The 12,774-nt window shown below is 43.4% G+C and overlaps 1 protein-coding gene across 1 annotated transcript in view; it reads right to left on the bottom strand.

Annotated features, from left to right (window-relative positions):
• LOC147710224 (E3 ubiquitin-protein ligase TRIM11-like) overlaps positions 1–12,774 on the bottom strand; it is a 173,704-nt gene that overhangs the window by 100,502 nt on the left and 60,428 nt on the right. The window contains exon 4 of the mRNA XM_086920902.1: positions 9,466–9,696. Within this exon, the coding sequence (XP_086777028.1) occupies positions 9,466–9,696 (231 nt within the window). The remainder of the gene's footprint in view (positions 1–9,465; positions 9,697–12,774) is intronic.

Here is a 12,774-nt window from a genome sequence, read left to right as displayed (position 1 = left end):
GTAAGTATAGGTATAGGGGTATATGTTTTGGGGTACCGAGGTATATATTTTCGGGTGTTTAGGGTATTTTAAGGGTTCAGATATAGTTTTAGTTTACGGGGTACAGGTTTTATTTAGGGTTTAGGGATAGGTATTGGTTTTGGGCTACATGGGTATTGTTAGGGTTCAGGGCTAGGTTTGGGGGTACAGGGGTATTTTTAGGGTTCAGGGCTAGGTTTGGGGTTTGGGGTACAGGGGTATTTTTAGGGTTCAGGGCTATGTTTGGGTTTTGGGGTAAAGGGGTATTTTTAGGGTTCAGGGGTTGGTTTGGGTGTTGGTGTACAGATGTATTTTAGGGTTCAGGGATAGGTTTGGGTTTTGGGGTACAGGTTTTTTTTAGGGTTCAGGGGTAGGTTTGGTTTTTGGGGTACAGGGGTGATTTTAGGGTTCAGGGCTAGGTTTGGGTATTGGGTACAGGGGTATTTTTAGGGTTCAGGGCTAGTTTTGGGTTTTAGGGTACAGGGGTATTTTAGGGTTCAGGGGTAGGTTTGGGTTTTGGGGTACAGGGGTATTTTTAGGGTTCAGGGCTAGGGTGGGTTTTGGGGTACAGGGGTATTTTTAGGGTTCAGGGCTAGGTTTGGGGTACAGGGGTATTTTTAGGGTTCAGGGGTAGGTTTGGGTTTTGGGGTACAGAGGTATTTTAAGGGTTCAGGGCTAAGTTTGGGTTTTGGTGTACAGGGGTATTTTAGGGTTCAGGGGTAGGTTTGGGTTTTGGGTTACAGGGGTATTTTAGGGTTCAGGGATAGGTTTGGGTTTTGGGGTACAGGGGTATTTTTAGGGTTCAGGGCTAGGTTTGGGTTTTTGGGTACAGGGGTATTTTAGGGTTCAGGGCTAGGTTTGGGTTTTGGGGTACAGGGGTATTTTTAGGGTTCAGGGCTAGGTTTGCCGAAGAGCATCGGTGTGGGTCATAAAAAAATAAGAACAGCGGGAAACGAATATGTGATAATATTCCGCAAACCAACATCCCGCATACCATCCCTTCGCAATTTTTATAACGCAGGACTATTACTCCGCAAAGCCATCATTTGTAAAACTTTTACAACGCATATGACTTTATCACTCATGCCATTATAATGCAAATGCATGTGTGGTAGAGTCATATTCATTGTAAAAGTACATTATTAAAACACTAGCAGCCCGTCCCGACCTTGTCCGGGAGCAATCAGGCTTCCCACCCCCCCCGGCCCCCGCCCGCCCCGACATTGTCCGTGGGTTCCCCGGAGTAGCAGCCCGTCCCGACCTTGGCTTCAGGGACTCCGCCCGCCCTAACATTGTCCGTGGGTCCCCCGGAGCCTTACCTGATCTGCCGCACCTCCCCGCGCTCCTGAGTTCACCGGTCCGCCGCTCCTCGCCGCTCCTCGCCGCTCCTCGCCGCTCCTCGCCACTCCTCCCCTCTCCTCCCCGCCTGTCCGCCACTCCTCTCCGCTCCTCCCAGCCTGTCTGCCGCTCCTCACCGCTCCTCCCCGCCTGTCCGCCGCTCCTCCACGCGCTCATGTCCGCCGCTCCTCCTTGCGCTCCTGGACGTCGATCCTCCCCGCGCTCCAGATGTCAGCACGCACGTCGCGGCCGGCGCTACTTCCATGGGACTACTTTTTTTTTTCTCGTAAATTTTTTAAATAACATATATTTTTTACATTTATATAGCCTATGTCCATCTGCACACCCTGACAATTTCAACGATGTATCGGGTGTGTGGATTGGCGCTGTGGTTCCCGAGTTTACCCGCCTCAAAGGTTGAAAGTTCTTGCTTTATAATGGTAGTATAGATTTCCACGCCAGTATTCTTTGAAATCTTGCTTCCCCTTCCTCTGTTTTCTACCTCATTTAGTAGGAAATTTGTCTCTATTAGTTAAATAATCACTGCTAATACCTGTTCCAAACTACAGGCCGAAAGTTTGAATCCTACCAAGGCCAACACAACCTTCCATCCTTCGGAGGACCGTCAACTGAGAACCATCAAATCTGTGAAAAGAAGAACTCATTGATAACAGCACTTTAAAATGACAAAATGGTGGTATGGCTAGGTAAATAAAAGTAAGTTGGCATTATTTTCTCTCCCACAATCTCCTGTAAGGGTTTGAGCAGATTCTCCAAGGGGCCTCAACTCAGTTCCATATATAATAATGCTTTGGGAATGAGCAACTGTCATTACCAGTGTGCCCAAAATTCTTCAATGGGTGGCCCCATGAAGCCCAAAGACTAATGACGATCTCGATATCGATATGGGAGACTCGGGTGTACAATATCACATTCTGTAGGGGGGGCAATCATTTTGCACTACGCCACTGGCTTTCCTCTCAGTGTAATTGGGTTGTGGGCTAATCTCCCATCACTGCTCAGAGAAGATTAGTCCTTCCTGCTCAGTTGCAGCAGGGGGGCGAGCAACAGCTGTGACTGCATGTTAGAGTCTGTGGTTTGCAGTATAACCCCCACACACAGAAAAGTGACAGGAAAGAGCGGTAACATCTCTGCTGCTACAGACGGGCATTATGAAGATCACACAGTACTATAGTGTACACCCGGACAGTGAATTTCGACCATGAAAATGTTTTCTTCGCCCCGATTGCTGCTGGAAATCAAAATGTCCGGGGAGCAAGTGGGACAAAAATGTTCATACATTTAAACATGCCCACAGCTGCCTGAGGGGTACTAATTCATTAGGCCCTGGGCAGAACCAGTTAATTATAATCTGGGTTAATTGAACTATGTGGCGGGGACGATCATGCCTCAGAGTTGACTTCATTTGATGGCAAGAAAAGGCAAACTATGCAGCATAATGCATCGCATTTTGTGATAGTATTACTTCGTTATTACAATTTTTAACACTGTCTGCGCGTCGGTTTTACTTCATTAATAAAAGTTTAACACCCTGATATAGCAATATTCAAGAGAAAGGTGACCAGTCAAACTTTGTGAGGGGTCTTCCATTGCACTGCAACTTGTAACCACACTTTTAATCACTGTTGATCGGTGTGAGCTACAAACAAAACCTTATTTTTGTTAAAATCTTCAGATTATGCAGCAGTTGATGGATAATGTGGCAAATGTGGCAAACGACACGAAAATAGCATGAGTGCAGTGACCATGATTATAAGCACTTGCACAGGACGACTCTCCTCAGACCCTCAAAACGCGAAAAGAGGTGTGCAGAGGGAGGCCTAGCTACGAACCTTACCCGAGTTTTGGAAAAAGAACAGCGAAGCACGTCTTTTCCTAGAAGCAAAACTCATGTGCTCTACTTCCATTCTTGTAGTGTTGGGTCCGGTAAGAGCAATGAGTGGTTAGATGACTGGATCTACAAATCATTAACGTGTCCTACACATTTCTTCTTGCGCCATGAGTACTGCATACATTCAAACGGAGCTCCCGGTCTCTGAAGGAACCAACAACACGTCATTAATAATTACGGCGCAGAGGCACAGCAGAGGCACAGCACTGATGTCAGCACGCACGTCGCGGCCGGCGCTACTTCCATGGGACTATTTTTTTTTTTCGCGTAAAGTTTTTTAAATAACGTATATTTTTTAAATTTATATAGCCTATGTCCATCTGCACACCCTGACAATTTCAACGATGTATCGGGTGTGTGGATTGGCGCTGTGGTTCCAGAGTTTACCCGCCTCAAAGGTTCAAAGTTCTTCCTTTATAATAGTAGTATAGATTAAATATATGTTTATATATATGTATAACAGCAACCGAAAAAAGATCTGAACGCAACAAAGGAGAAGCAACCGCCGCAAAAAACAAAAAATCGCCAAAAAACCAAAGCGGCAGTATTGGCGGCAAAAGAAATAAATAACAATGTCATCATCAACTTATCTGAGACAGTACTAACTGAGGCGGAGAAACAAATCCTCAGCTTGGGACTAACATACTGTCCTGTCTCTGATTTCAATTATACAAAGACTCGGGTCGATATATTTTGCTACATTCGTAAACTGAAGCTAATGAAATTCTTCAACATCAAAGAAGGCTTGAAGGAAAACTTGGATAACAAATCCAATACAACTGGTGCAAAGGGGACAACAGTTGCAAAAAACCTAAATGTTCAAGCGGGAGACACGCGAACTTTTCTAACAATGCACCAATTAGCTGTGCCCATAACAACCAACGATGAGCCATCCTCTACTCAAGAAGAATTAAAATGGCACAAATTGCACAAATTGGAATGGGTATGAGTCCCTTCAAGCCGAAATCTAATTTCATACCAAACATGCCTAAGGATGCTATAGATACGTTTCACGACGTTATAGTGGAAGATCTGAAACAACTTTATCACAAGATAAAGCACCGAAAACGCTACAAAAGCCTAAAGGAACAGGAATACACGACTTTGGTTAAAAAATTGAACAAGAACCAAGAAATTATTGTGACAATTTCAGACAAGGGAGGCAACGTGGTGATTTGGCCCCAAACAGATTATATACAAGAAGCCTCAAGACAACTAGGCGATGGGGCGTGCTACACAAAAACAAATATGAAAATGTACAATGAAGCAAAGGAACCATTGAAAAAACTATTATACAAATGGAAGAGAGAAGGTATGTTATCCAAATGTGAACATGAATTTCTCCATGTCGAATCACCCGTACTTCCCAAATTATACCTAGTACCAAAAGTACATAAAAAGACCATTCCTGTACCTGGTCGCCCAATTATCTCTGCCATCTCCAGTGTTGCTGAACACATTGGGGAATACATTGATTATTTCCTGCAAAATATGGTAAAAACCCTGCCTACATACATAAAAAACACTGGCCATTTCATCAGCAAAATTAGAAATGTTCCCTTGAATGATGAATTGCTTTTTATAACACTCGATATAGAGTCTCTCTATATGAGTATCGAACATGAAACTGGCTTAAGAGCGTTAGAACACTTCCTGGGAACACGAGCTATTGACTGTTACAAACATAACAAAATGCTGTTGGAACTAACTACTTGGTGTCTTCACCACAATTTCTTTATGTTTGGCGGGGAGGTCTATTTACAACAACGTGGTGTAGCGATGGGTGCCTGCTTCTCCCCCAGCTATGCGTGTCTACACGTAGGCTGGTGGGAGGAGCAGGTACTCAAGCGCACCTATGGGGCCATAATGAACAGTAACGTAGTCCATTGGATGCGTTTTATTGATGATGTGTTTGTTTTGTGGAGAGGGGACAAATTGAGTGCGGAAAACTTTATTAAAAATATTAACATTAATGACCAGAACCTTAAATTCACATCATCCATCAGCAATGTGGAAGCGGAATTTTTAGATGTCAAGGTTTTTATTCATGAAAGGAAACTGGCCACTAAACTGCACCGCAAAAGCACTGCTGGAAACAGCATTCTTCATGCCAGCAGTGCTCACCCCAAACACATTATTGACAATATCCCCTATGGGGAACTTCTGAGACTTAAGAGAATCTGTAGTACTGAAATAGATTTCAGCAGATGTATGGAGGAAGCCTTAGAAAGATTCCGATGCAGAGGATTCAAAGAATGTGTCCTTAAACAAGCCGTTGCTAAAACTAAAGCAAGATCCCGAGAATCTCTACTGGCAACTGAAATTACATCTGATAATATAGACATTGTCTCGAACTCAAGCACAGAAACAATGGCCCCGAGACTAATCATGACTTTTAACAAGCAGGAAAGGAAAATAAGATCAATTGTGAAACAAAGATGGCCAGTCTTAAAAACAGACCTGGTTTTGTCACCTAGATTGCCAGAAGGACCTAATATAACATACAGAAAAGGCCCTTGCCTTAGGACCCAAATTAGCAGAGAATTCCCCGAACTAACCATAAAAGACAATTGGATGCTTCGACCAGGGTTCACTCGCTGTCCTAATTGCAGGGCCTGTAAATTTGGGATTAATACCAAAGAGTATCTCACACCGTTCAATCCCATCCCAATCAACATCATGGGATCCTTCAATTGCAAAACCGAATTCGCGGTCTATATCCTGACATGCACCTGTGGTCTTAGATATGTGGGTAGTACCCGACTACAGGTGCATGTCAGAATATTACAACACCTCAGAGCAATAGTTAACAATGATAGCTCTTACCCTGTGGCAAGACACTTTAAGGCAGTCCACAACAATAATTTACAATGTCTTACATACTATGTGATCGCCGCAGTGTCTAGACCCCGCAGGGGAGGTGATCGTGACAAAATGCTGAGAAGACTTGAATCCCAGTTTATTCTGGAACTCGATAGTCGTTTCCCTAATGGTCTGAATACTACTGAGGACCTTCATGTATTCCTCTAATATATAGACCACCTAATATTGGTTGGATGGGTTTGGAGCGTCCTACCTTAACCGCCTTCCCTACCTATGAGTTTCTGAAAGAAATATTTTATTTCTACTTTTTCACATTATTTTAACAGCACTAATTATGAATTAATTTTCTTGATATATTTTTTTCTATTTTGTTATTTCTATCTTCCTCCCTTTGGATGGTAGATAGTCACATAGTAGAGGGCACTACATATTATAAGACATAGACATAGGGGCATGATGATAAGTAGTCCATGTGCTAGACCTCGTCTACTTTATATCTTTTTGCAAATTTGTTTTTACATTATAGAGTTGCACAATGTGAGATATTATGTACATGAGCCAACCACACACATGAGCATTTATGCAGAAATAACAAAGAACATGTGTATTTAACAGAACCATTCTTATTATATAGTGAAATTATATATGGGCTCCAAGAACTGTTTACAATGCGTGATTTTGCACAGTCTTTGATTGTTTACAAATATTTGTTTACAATGCGTTATTTTGCACAGTTACTGATTGTTTGCGAAATTTGCACTTTGCACATAGCACTTTATGGCCTAGATGTAGGTAATAGCAATTTACCGAATGGTAAATACCGAATTTTACAGATTCGGTATTCACTATTCGGTAATTGCTATGTAGGTAAAATATTCGGTAAAAATACCGAATCTGTAAGATTCGGTAATTACCGATTCTGTAATTACAGAATCGGTATTTGCCATTGATTCCTATGGGCCTTGAAGCCCATAGGAATCAATGGCAAATACCGATTCTGTAATTACAGAATCGGTAAAATTACCGATTTTGCAAGGGTGACAGGGTGTCACTTTGACACCCTGTTGCACCCCTGTTTCTGGCTTGTGTGCCATGTGGCACACAGACATGCCCTTAGGGCATGTCTGTGTGCCACATGGCACAGGTGTACATGCGCAGATGTGCATGTACACTGGAATTCGTTATTTACCATGGAATAGTATTCCATGGTAAATAACGATTCGGTAAGGGCCTGTGGCACTGATTACAGTGCCACCTACATCTTGATTTACAGAATCGGTATATTTACCGATTCGGTATTTTACTGATTCTGTATATTTACTGAATCGGTAAATATACCGATTCAGTAAATAAAATGCCCCCTACATCTCAAAAGCCAAATACCGGTCGGAAACGGCCGAAATCGGCCGTTTCCGACCGGTATTAAGGCTCGTACATCTGGCCCTATATGCTCTATGTTGCACTAAAAAAATTCTTTGCGCAATTCGCTCACTTGGATTTTAAACCATGAATTTGGTTTTTTTCCCTTTCTGTTATTTTAGATGTTGGCAGTACAGCATTTATGCAGTTATATCCCTGTTTTAATCCTACTTGTAGCAACATATGTACTTAATTTAAATATTTATGTATTTTAAAACGAATTGCAATTTTAACACCTTAGCTGCTTTGGAACGTCCAGCTCTAGTGCTGAACGTTCCATTGTGCAGGTGCAACGGCCAACGGCAGCCCTCCCGAGGTAGTGGTGCCGTCGGCCGCTGGACGGGCGCAGCGCTTAAGGAGTTAAAATATATGTAGAATATGTCAGTAGAAAATAGACTACTTAGCCTGATGTTTGTAGTATGTCTTCCACATCTATGGTCACAAGGGGTGTTGACGTAATGGGTTTGAAAAAAACCGGGAAAAAAATATATATAAACTGTGAAAAAATACTTATCTGACGATCTGTGAGCAAGGGCGGACGCCCGAAACGCGTCGGATCTGGTGGCTTGACGAAAATAAATCAACTTGCCTAATATAAACATTGGAGTCGCGTGGTCTTTTTCTATCGCTGGCGAGGTGGTGGGAGAGACTACAACGGACCTATATATATATATATATACAATTTTTTTAAATTTAATTAAAACATTTGGGGCCAGATGTAGGTATCCAAATACCGGTCGGAAACGGCCGAAAATACCGATTTTCGGCCGTTTCCGACCGGTATTTGGATATTGAGATGTAGGGGCATGTTAAATTACAGAATCGGTAATTTTACCGAATTTGTAATTTTTCCGATTCGGTAAAATTCCGAATTGGTAAAATTACTGATTCTGTAATTCAACATGTAGGTAGCACTGTAATCAGTGCTACAAGGGTTTAAGAATTCGTTATTTACCACCAACTAGAAGTTGGTGGTAAATAATGAAAACCCTTCAAAAAGCATTTTTTTTGCTTTAAAAAACGTGCCATGTTGAGTATGTCAGCAACATGTGCACCCAGCACAATTGAGGGGTGCAACAGGGTGTCAAAGTGACACCCTGTCCCCCTTGCAAATTCGGCAATTTTACCGAATCGGTATTTATCGATTCGGTAATTGCCATTGATTCCTATGGGCCTCAAGGCCCATAGGAATCAATGGCAATTACCGAATCGGTAAATACCGATTCGGTAATTACCGAATCATTCCGATTCGGTAATTTCAAAAGTGAAATTACCTACATCCCATTTACCTACTCTTAAATACCGAATCGGTATGATTCGGTATTTAAGAGTAGGTAAATCGAGATTACCTACATCTGGCCCCAATTCTTTTAAATTGCATTATTTATATTATTTTTATTTATTTATTATTTTATTTTATTACCTTTTTACCCCATAAAAACTAATCCCACCCTGGTCCCTTTAAATACCCCTGCACCCCATAATCATGCCACAGTGTTTGTCACGGTCCCAGAGTGTCACGCCCCCAGCGTGCCCCTTGATGCGGCACAATTGCGTAATTGGCGCTTGTATGTACGACTCACATGGCATGAAGGGCGGAACGTACCACACGCCCCCAGCGCTTGTCACGCCCCCAGCACACGCCCACAGTAGTTTGAGTCATGCCCCCAGCACACGCCCACAGCATAACGCAGACACGCCCACAAGGGACTACTTTGCTGTCATGGTTCTTTTACCTTTTAAATGTATATGGTGGCCGTCTGCATAGCCTATGTCCTTCTGCTGCAACTGCCCTTTCCAACGCTGTATTGGGTGTTGTGATTGGTGCTGTGGTTACTGAGATTACCCGCCTCAAAGGTTTGGGCTCTCTCTTTATAATATTAGCATGGATAATGCATATAAAACATGAATATTTCACTTCCTTCTATTGTTGTATTTCCCAAACAGTATCTCACCTTCAGGAGTTCCCACGCTGGTGCCTCACACTTATTTTCTATCTCTGTTATCAGAGCATTGAAATAGGTGATTTTATTGGACAGTTTTGTTACATTTGCATTTTCTACCATGGTAATTTTCTTCTCCATCTTCTTCAGTCTCCACTGCATTTTTTGCTCATTTTCTTTCAGGAGTCGCCGCAGTTTTTCAATTTCAGATTCAATTATCTTCTTCTCAGTACTTAGCTTGTTCTGTCAGTAAAGAAAAGCTGATTAGATATTAAAAAGCTTTGTCTGAGAGACATCCAAAAAATGACATTTGAAAGAGAATTTAGATTTTTCATAGCCTGGAGGGAAGAAAATCTGTATTGTATTAAAGCCACAGAGGCTAAGATTTGCAAATCTCCTTTATTTCCAGCTTACAGCAGCAACAATTGACGAATATAGAACTTCAATAACATCCTAATAGGCTATATACTTCCCCTGCATGCAGTGTTCTCCCTCTTTTGGCATTGTGAACAAGATAGTTTCTAAGATCCATAACTTCTTATTCTGGAAAAGGAAAACCCAATACAAAATCAATAACTTTTCTCCATTAGGGAGGGTTCCAATGTAGAGAGATAATCTTAGCCTCCGTGTCTTTAATAAAATCCAGATTTTCTGCCCACGAGGCTGTAAAAAATCTACATTTTATGGCATGACACAGAGGCTAATATTATGCAAGTTTAACGTGCATTTAATACATTGTCAATAGAGCATGTAACAGGTCTAAAATAGCAGCTTTTAAACATAATTTCATTGGACCAATCTGTAGCCCTGAGGATATCTTGTAGACCTCCCTCCAGGAAGAGAGGTTTAGAGGCTGAGGCACGCCTAAGGAAGTGTACACCAAACATAATGATGTCTACACCTGCTTCTTTCATTACTTCCTTCACCCATCTTCCTACGACAGCCCAGAGGGACGCCCGGGGTACCGACGGACAGAGCGGTGCCCTGTTTTACCTGCGCTGTGTGCCAGGTGAGGTGGGATTTCTCTCTCCTGCCGATTTGCCAGGAGAAGGATAGTATCACTGGATCTCAGGTGTTATCTGTTTACTTCTTTATAATAATTTTTTTCCTCTTTAAAGCAGTAGCGTTTTGGTCCTGAAGAAGCAGCTGGATACTATGTTGATCCTGTCAGTCTGCAGAAACATGTCGACCTCCTTTTTCCATCAGTGGTTATTTGTTTAGACCACTACGCACTCACGTTTTAACTTTAGGAGTGAAGTGATTCTCTAATAAATAATTCCTTTTCACTTCCCTACCTAATTTTTACACATTTCATTCCACCATTGCACTTTGCACCTCACTTGTTTAAGCACTGCTTTCAGTCACCACCTTTTGGAGTTTTCCCCTTACTCAGGACTCCACAGGTGAGATTAGGTTCCTAACATCTGACCAGTCCACTGTGGGTCCCACTTTTTTGTCTCTGAGGGTGAAGGATCCCAGATGATGAAGGGCGGAATCGGATGGTGACTGATGGGAATTTTTTCTCTCAAAGAGATTAGTTGTCCCATGATTTTCTCACTCTACACACACTATTAGTTCATGTCCTTTACTCTTCTGAGGCACCATTTAGGGTTGTACTTAGTTTGTGTTGACCCCGTGCTACCTTTTGTTGTTATAATTGTTCCTAGGGATAGTAGCATCTTGGGGTCGTTAAACCATCCCTGTAGACCCTCTCCCTCCCGGTTTATTGATTAAATCTGCAAGACCCTTAGATTTACGGCCCCCCGTTTTTGATGACGTAGCTGAACGCAGATACTTTGTCCATGTACAACATCACAGAACACTATATTAATTACGGAAACGTCCTATACGCAGGAGCCTCGGCCAAACTCCTAAAACAACTTCAACACATTCAGAACGCCTCTGCACGCCTGATCCTCGACATCCCTCGCCGCCGCCACATCATACCCCACATGAGAGACCTGCACTGGCTCCCCGTCAACAAGAGGATAACCTTCAAGCTCCTCACCCACACACACAAGGCACTCCACAACACCGGACAGATGACTCAGCTTCTACAGCCCACCCGCCAGCTTCGTTCCGCCGACCTCGCCCTCCCCACCGTCCCCCGCATCTGAAGAGTGACCTCCGGTGGCAGATCATTCTCCCACCTCGCTGCCAAAACCTGGAACACCCTCCCCACCCACTTATAGCAGACCCAAGACCTGCTGACTCTCAGAAGACTCCTCAAGACCTGGCTTTTCGAGTAGTAGTGCCCCCCCCTACTATCTCCCCAGCGCCTTGAGACCCTCACAGGTAAGTAGTGCACTTTACAAATGTTCTGATCGATTGATTGATTGAGTATTCCTCTCTTGTAAGAAGGATGAGCCTCTCCTGGACTGTGGGTCTTACTGGTCCCATTTCATATCTCAACTTTGTCACAAAGTATATGCCAAACTTTATCCACATTGGTGTTGGGCTTGATTGCCAAATTTGGCACCCGGGAAAAGATGCGTTTACTATCTATCATTTTGCTAGAAGCAGAATTAGCATTTGCGCATGTGTTTGAATTACTGGTACATTACATGTTTATACCAACATTGACAGGTCATGGTCATTATCAACTACTTAAACTTACACTGTTCCAGGACTAGCTGTCGAACCAGAGAGGGATGTTCTCCGCCACCCTCGGAGGGTTGCTCTCTGCCATCCTCCGACGGATACTCTCTGTCACCCTCAGAGGAATACTCTCTGTCACCCTGGGAGGGATGCTCTCTCCCACCCTGAGAGGGATGATCTCCCCCAACCTCAGAGGGATACTCTCTGTCACCCTCAGAGGGATGCTCTCTCTCAGAGGGATGCTCCCTGTCAACCTCGGAGGTATGCTCTGTATAAACCTTGCTCTGACACCCACAGAGGGATGCTCTTTGTCACCCTCAGAGGGATGCTCTCTGTCTCCCCCTGACAGATACTCCCTTTTACCCTTGGAGGGATGCTCTGTTTTGCCCTTAGGGAGATGGTCTCTGTCACCCTAAAAGTGATGCTTTCTGCCACCCTAAAAGGGATGCTCCATGTCACCCTAAAACGGATGCTTTCTGCCACCCTAAAAGGGATGCTCTCTGTCACCCTAAAAGGGATGCTCTCTGTTACCCTGGAAGGGATGCTCTCTGTTACCCTGGAAGGGATGCAGCCTGTCACCCTCGGAGGGATGCTTACTTTGTCCTTCAGAGAGATGCTCTATGTCACCCCTAGAGGGATGCTCTCTGTAACCCTAAAAGGGATGCTTTCTGTCACCCTAAAGGGGATGCCCTCTGTCACCCTCAGAGGGATGCTCTATGTTCC

This window comes from Lissotriton vulgaris, chromosome 5 (assembly GCF_964263255.1).
Source record: "Lissotriton vulgaris chromosome 5, aLisVul1.2, whole genome shotgun sequence".
In the NCBI taxonomy this organism is placed as follows: domain Eukaryota; kingdom Metazoa; phylum Chordata; class Amphibia; order Caudata; family Salamandridae; genus Lissotriton; species Lissotriton vulgaris.
The sequence above is the reverse complement of the archived record's forward strand: the minus strand, read 5'-3'. Positions and strand labels throughout refer to the sequence as shown.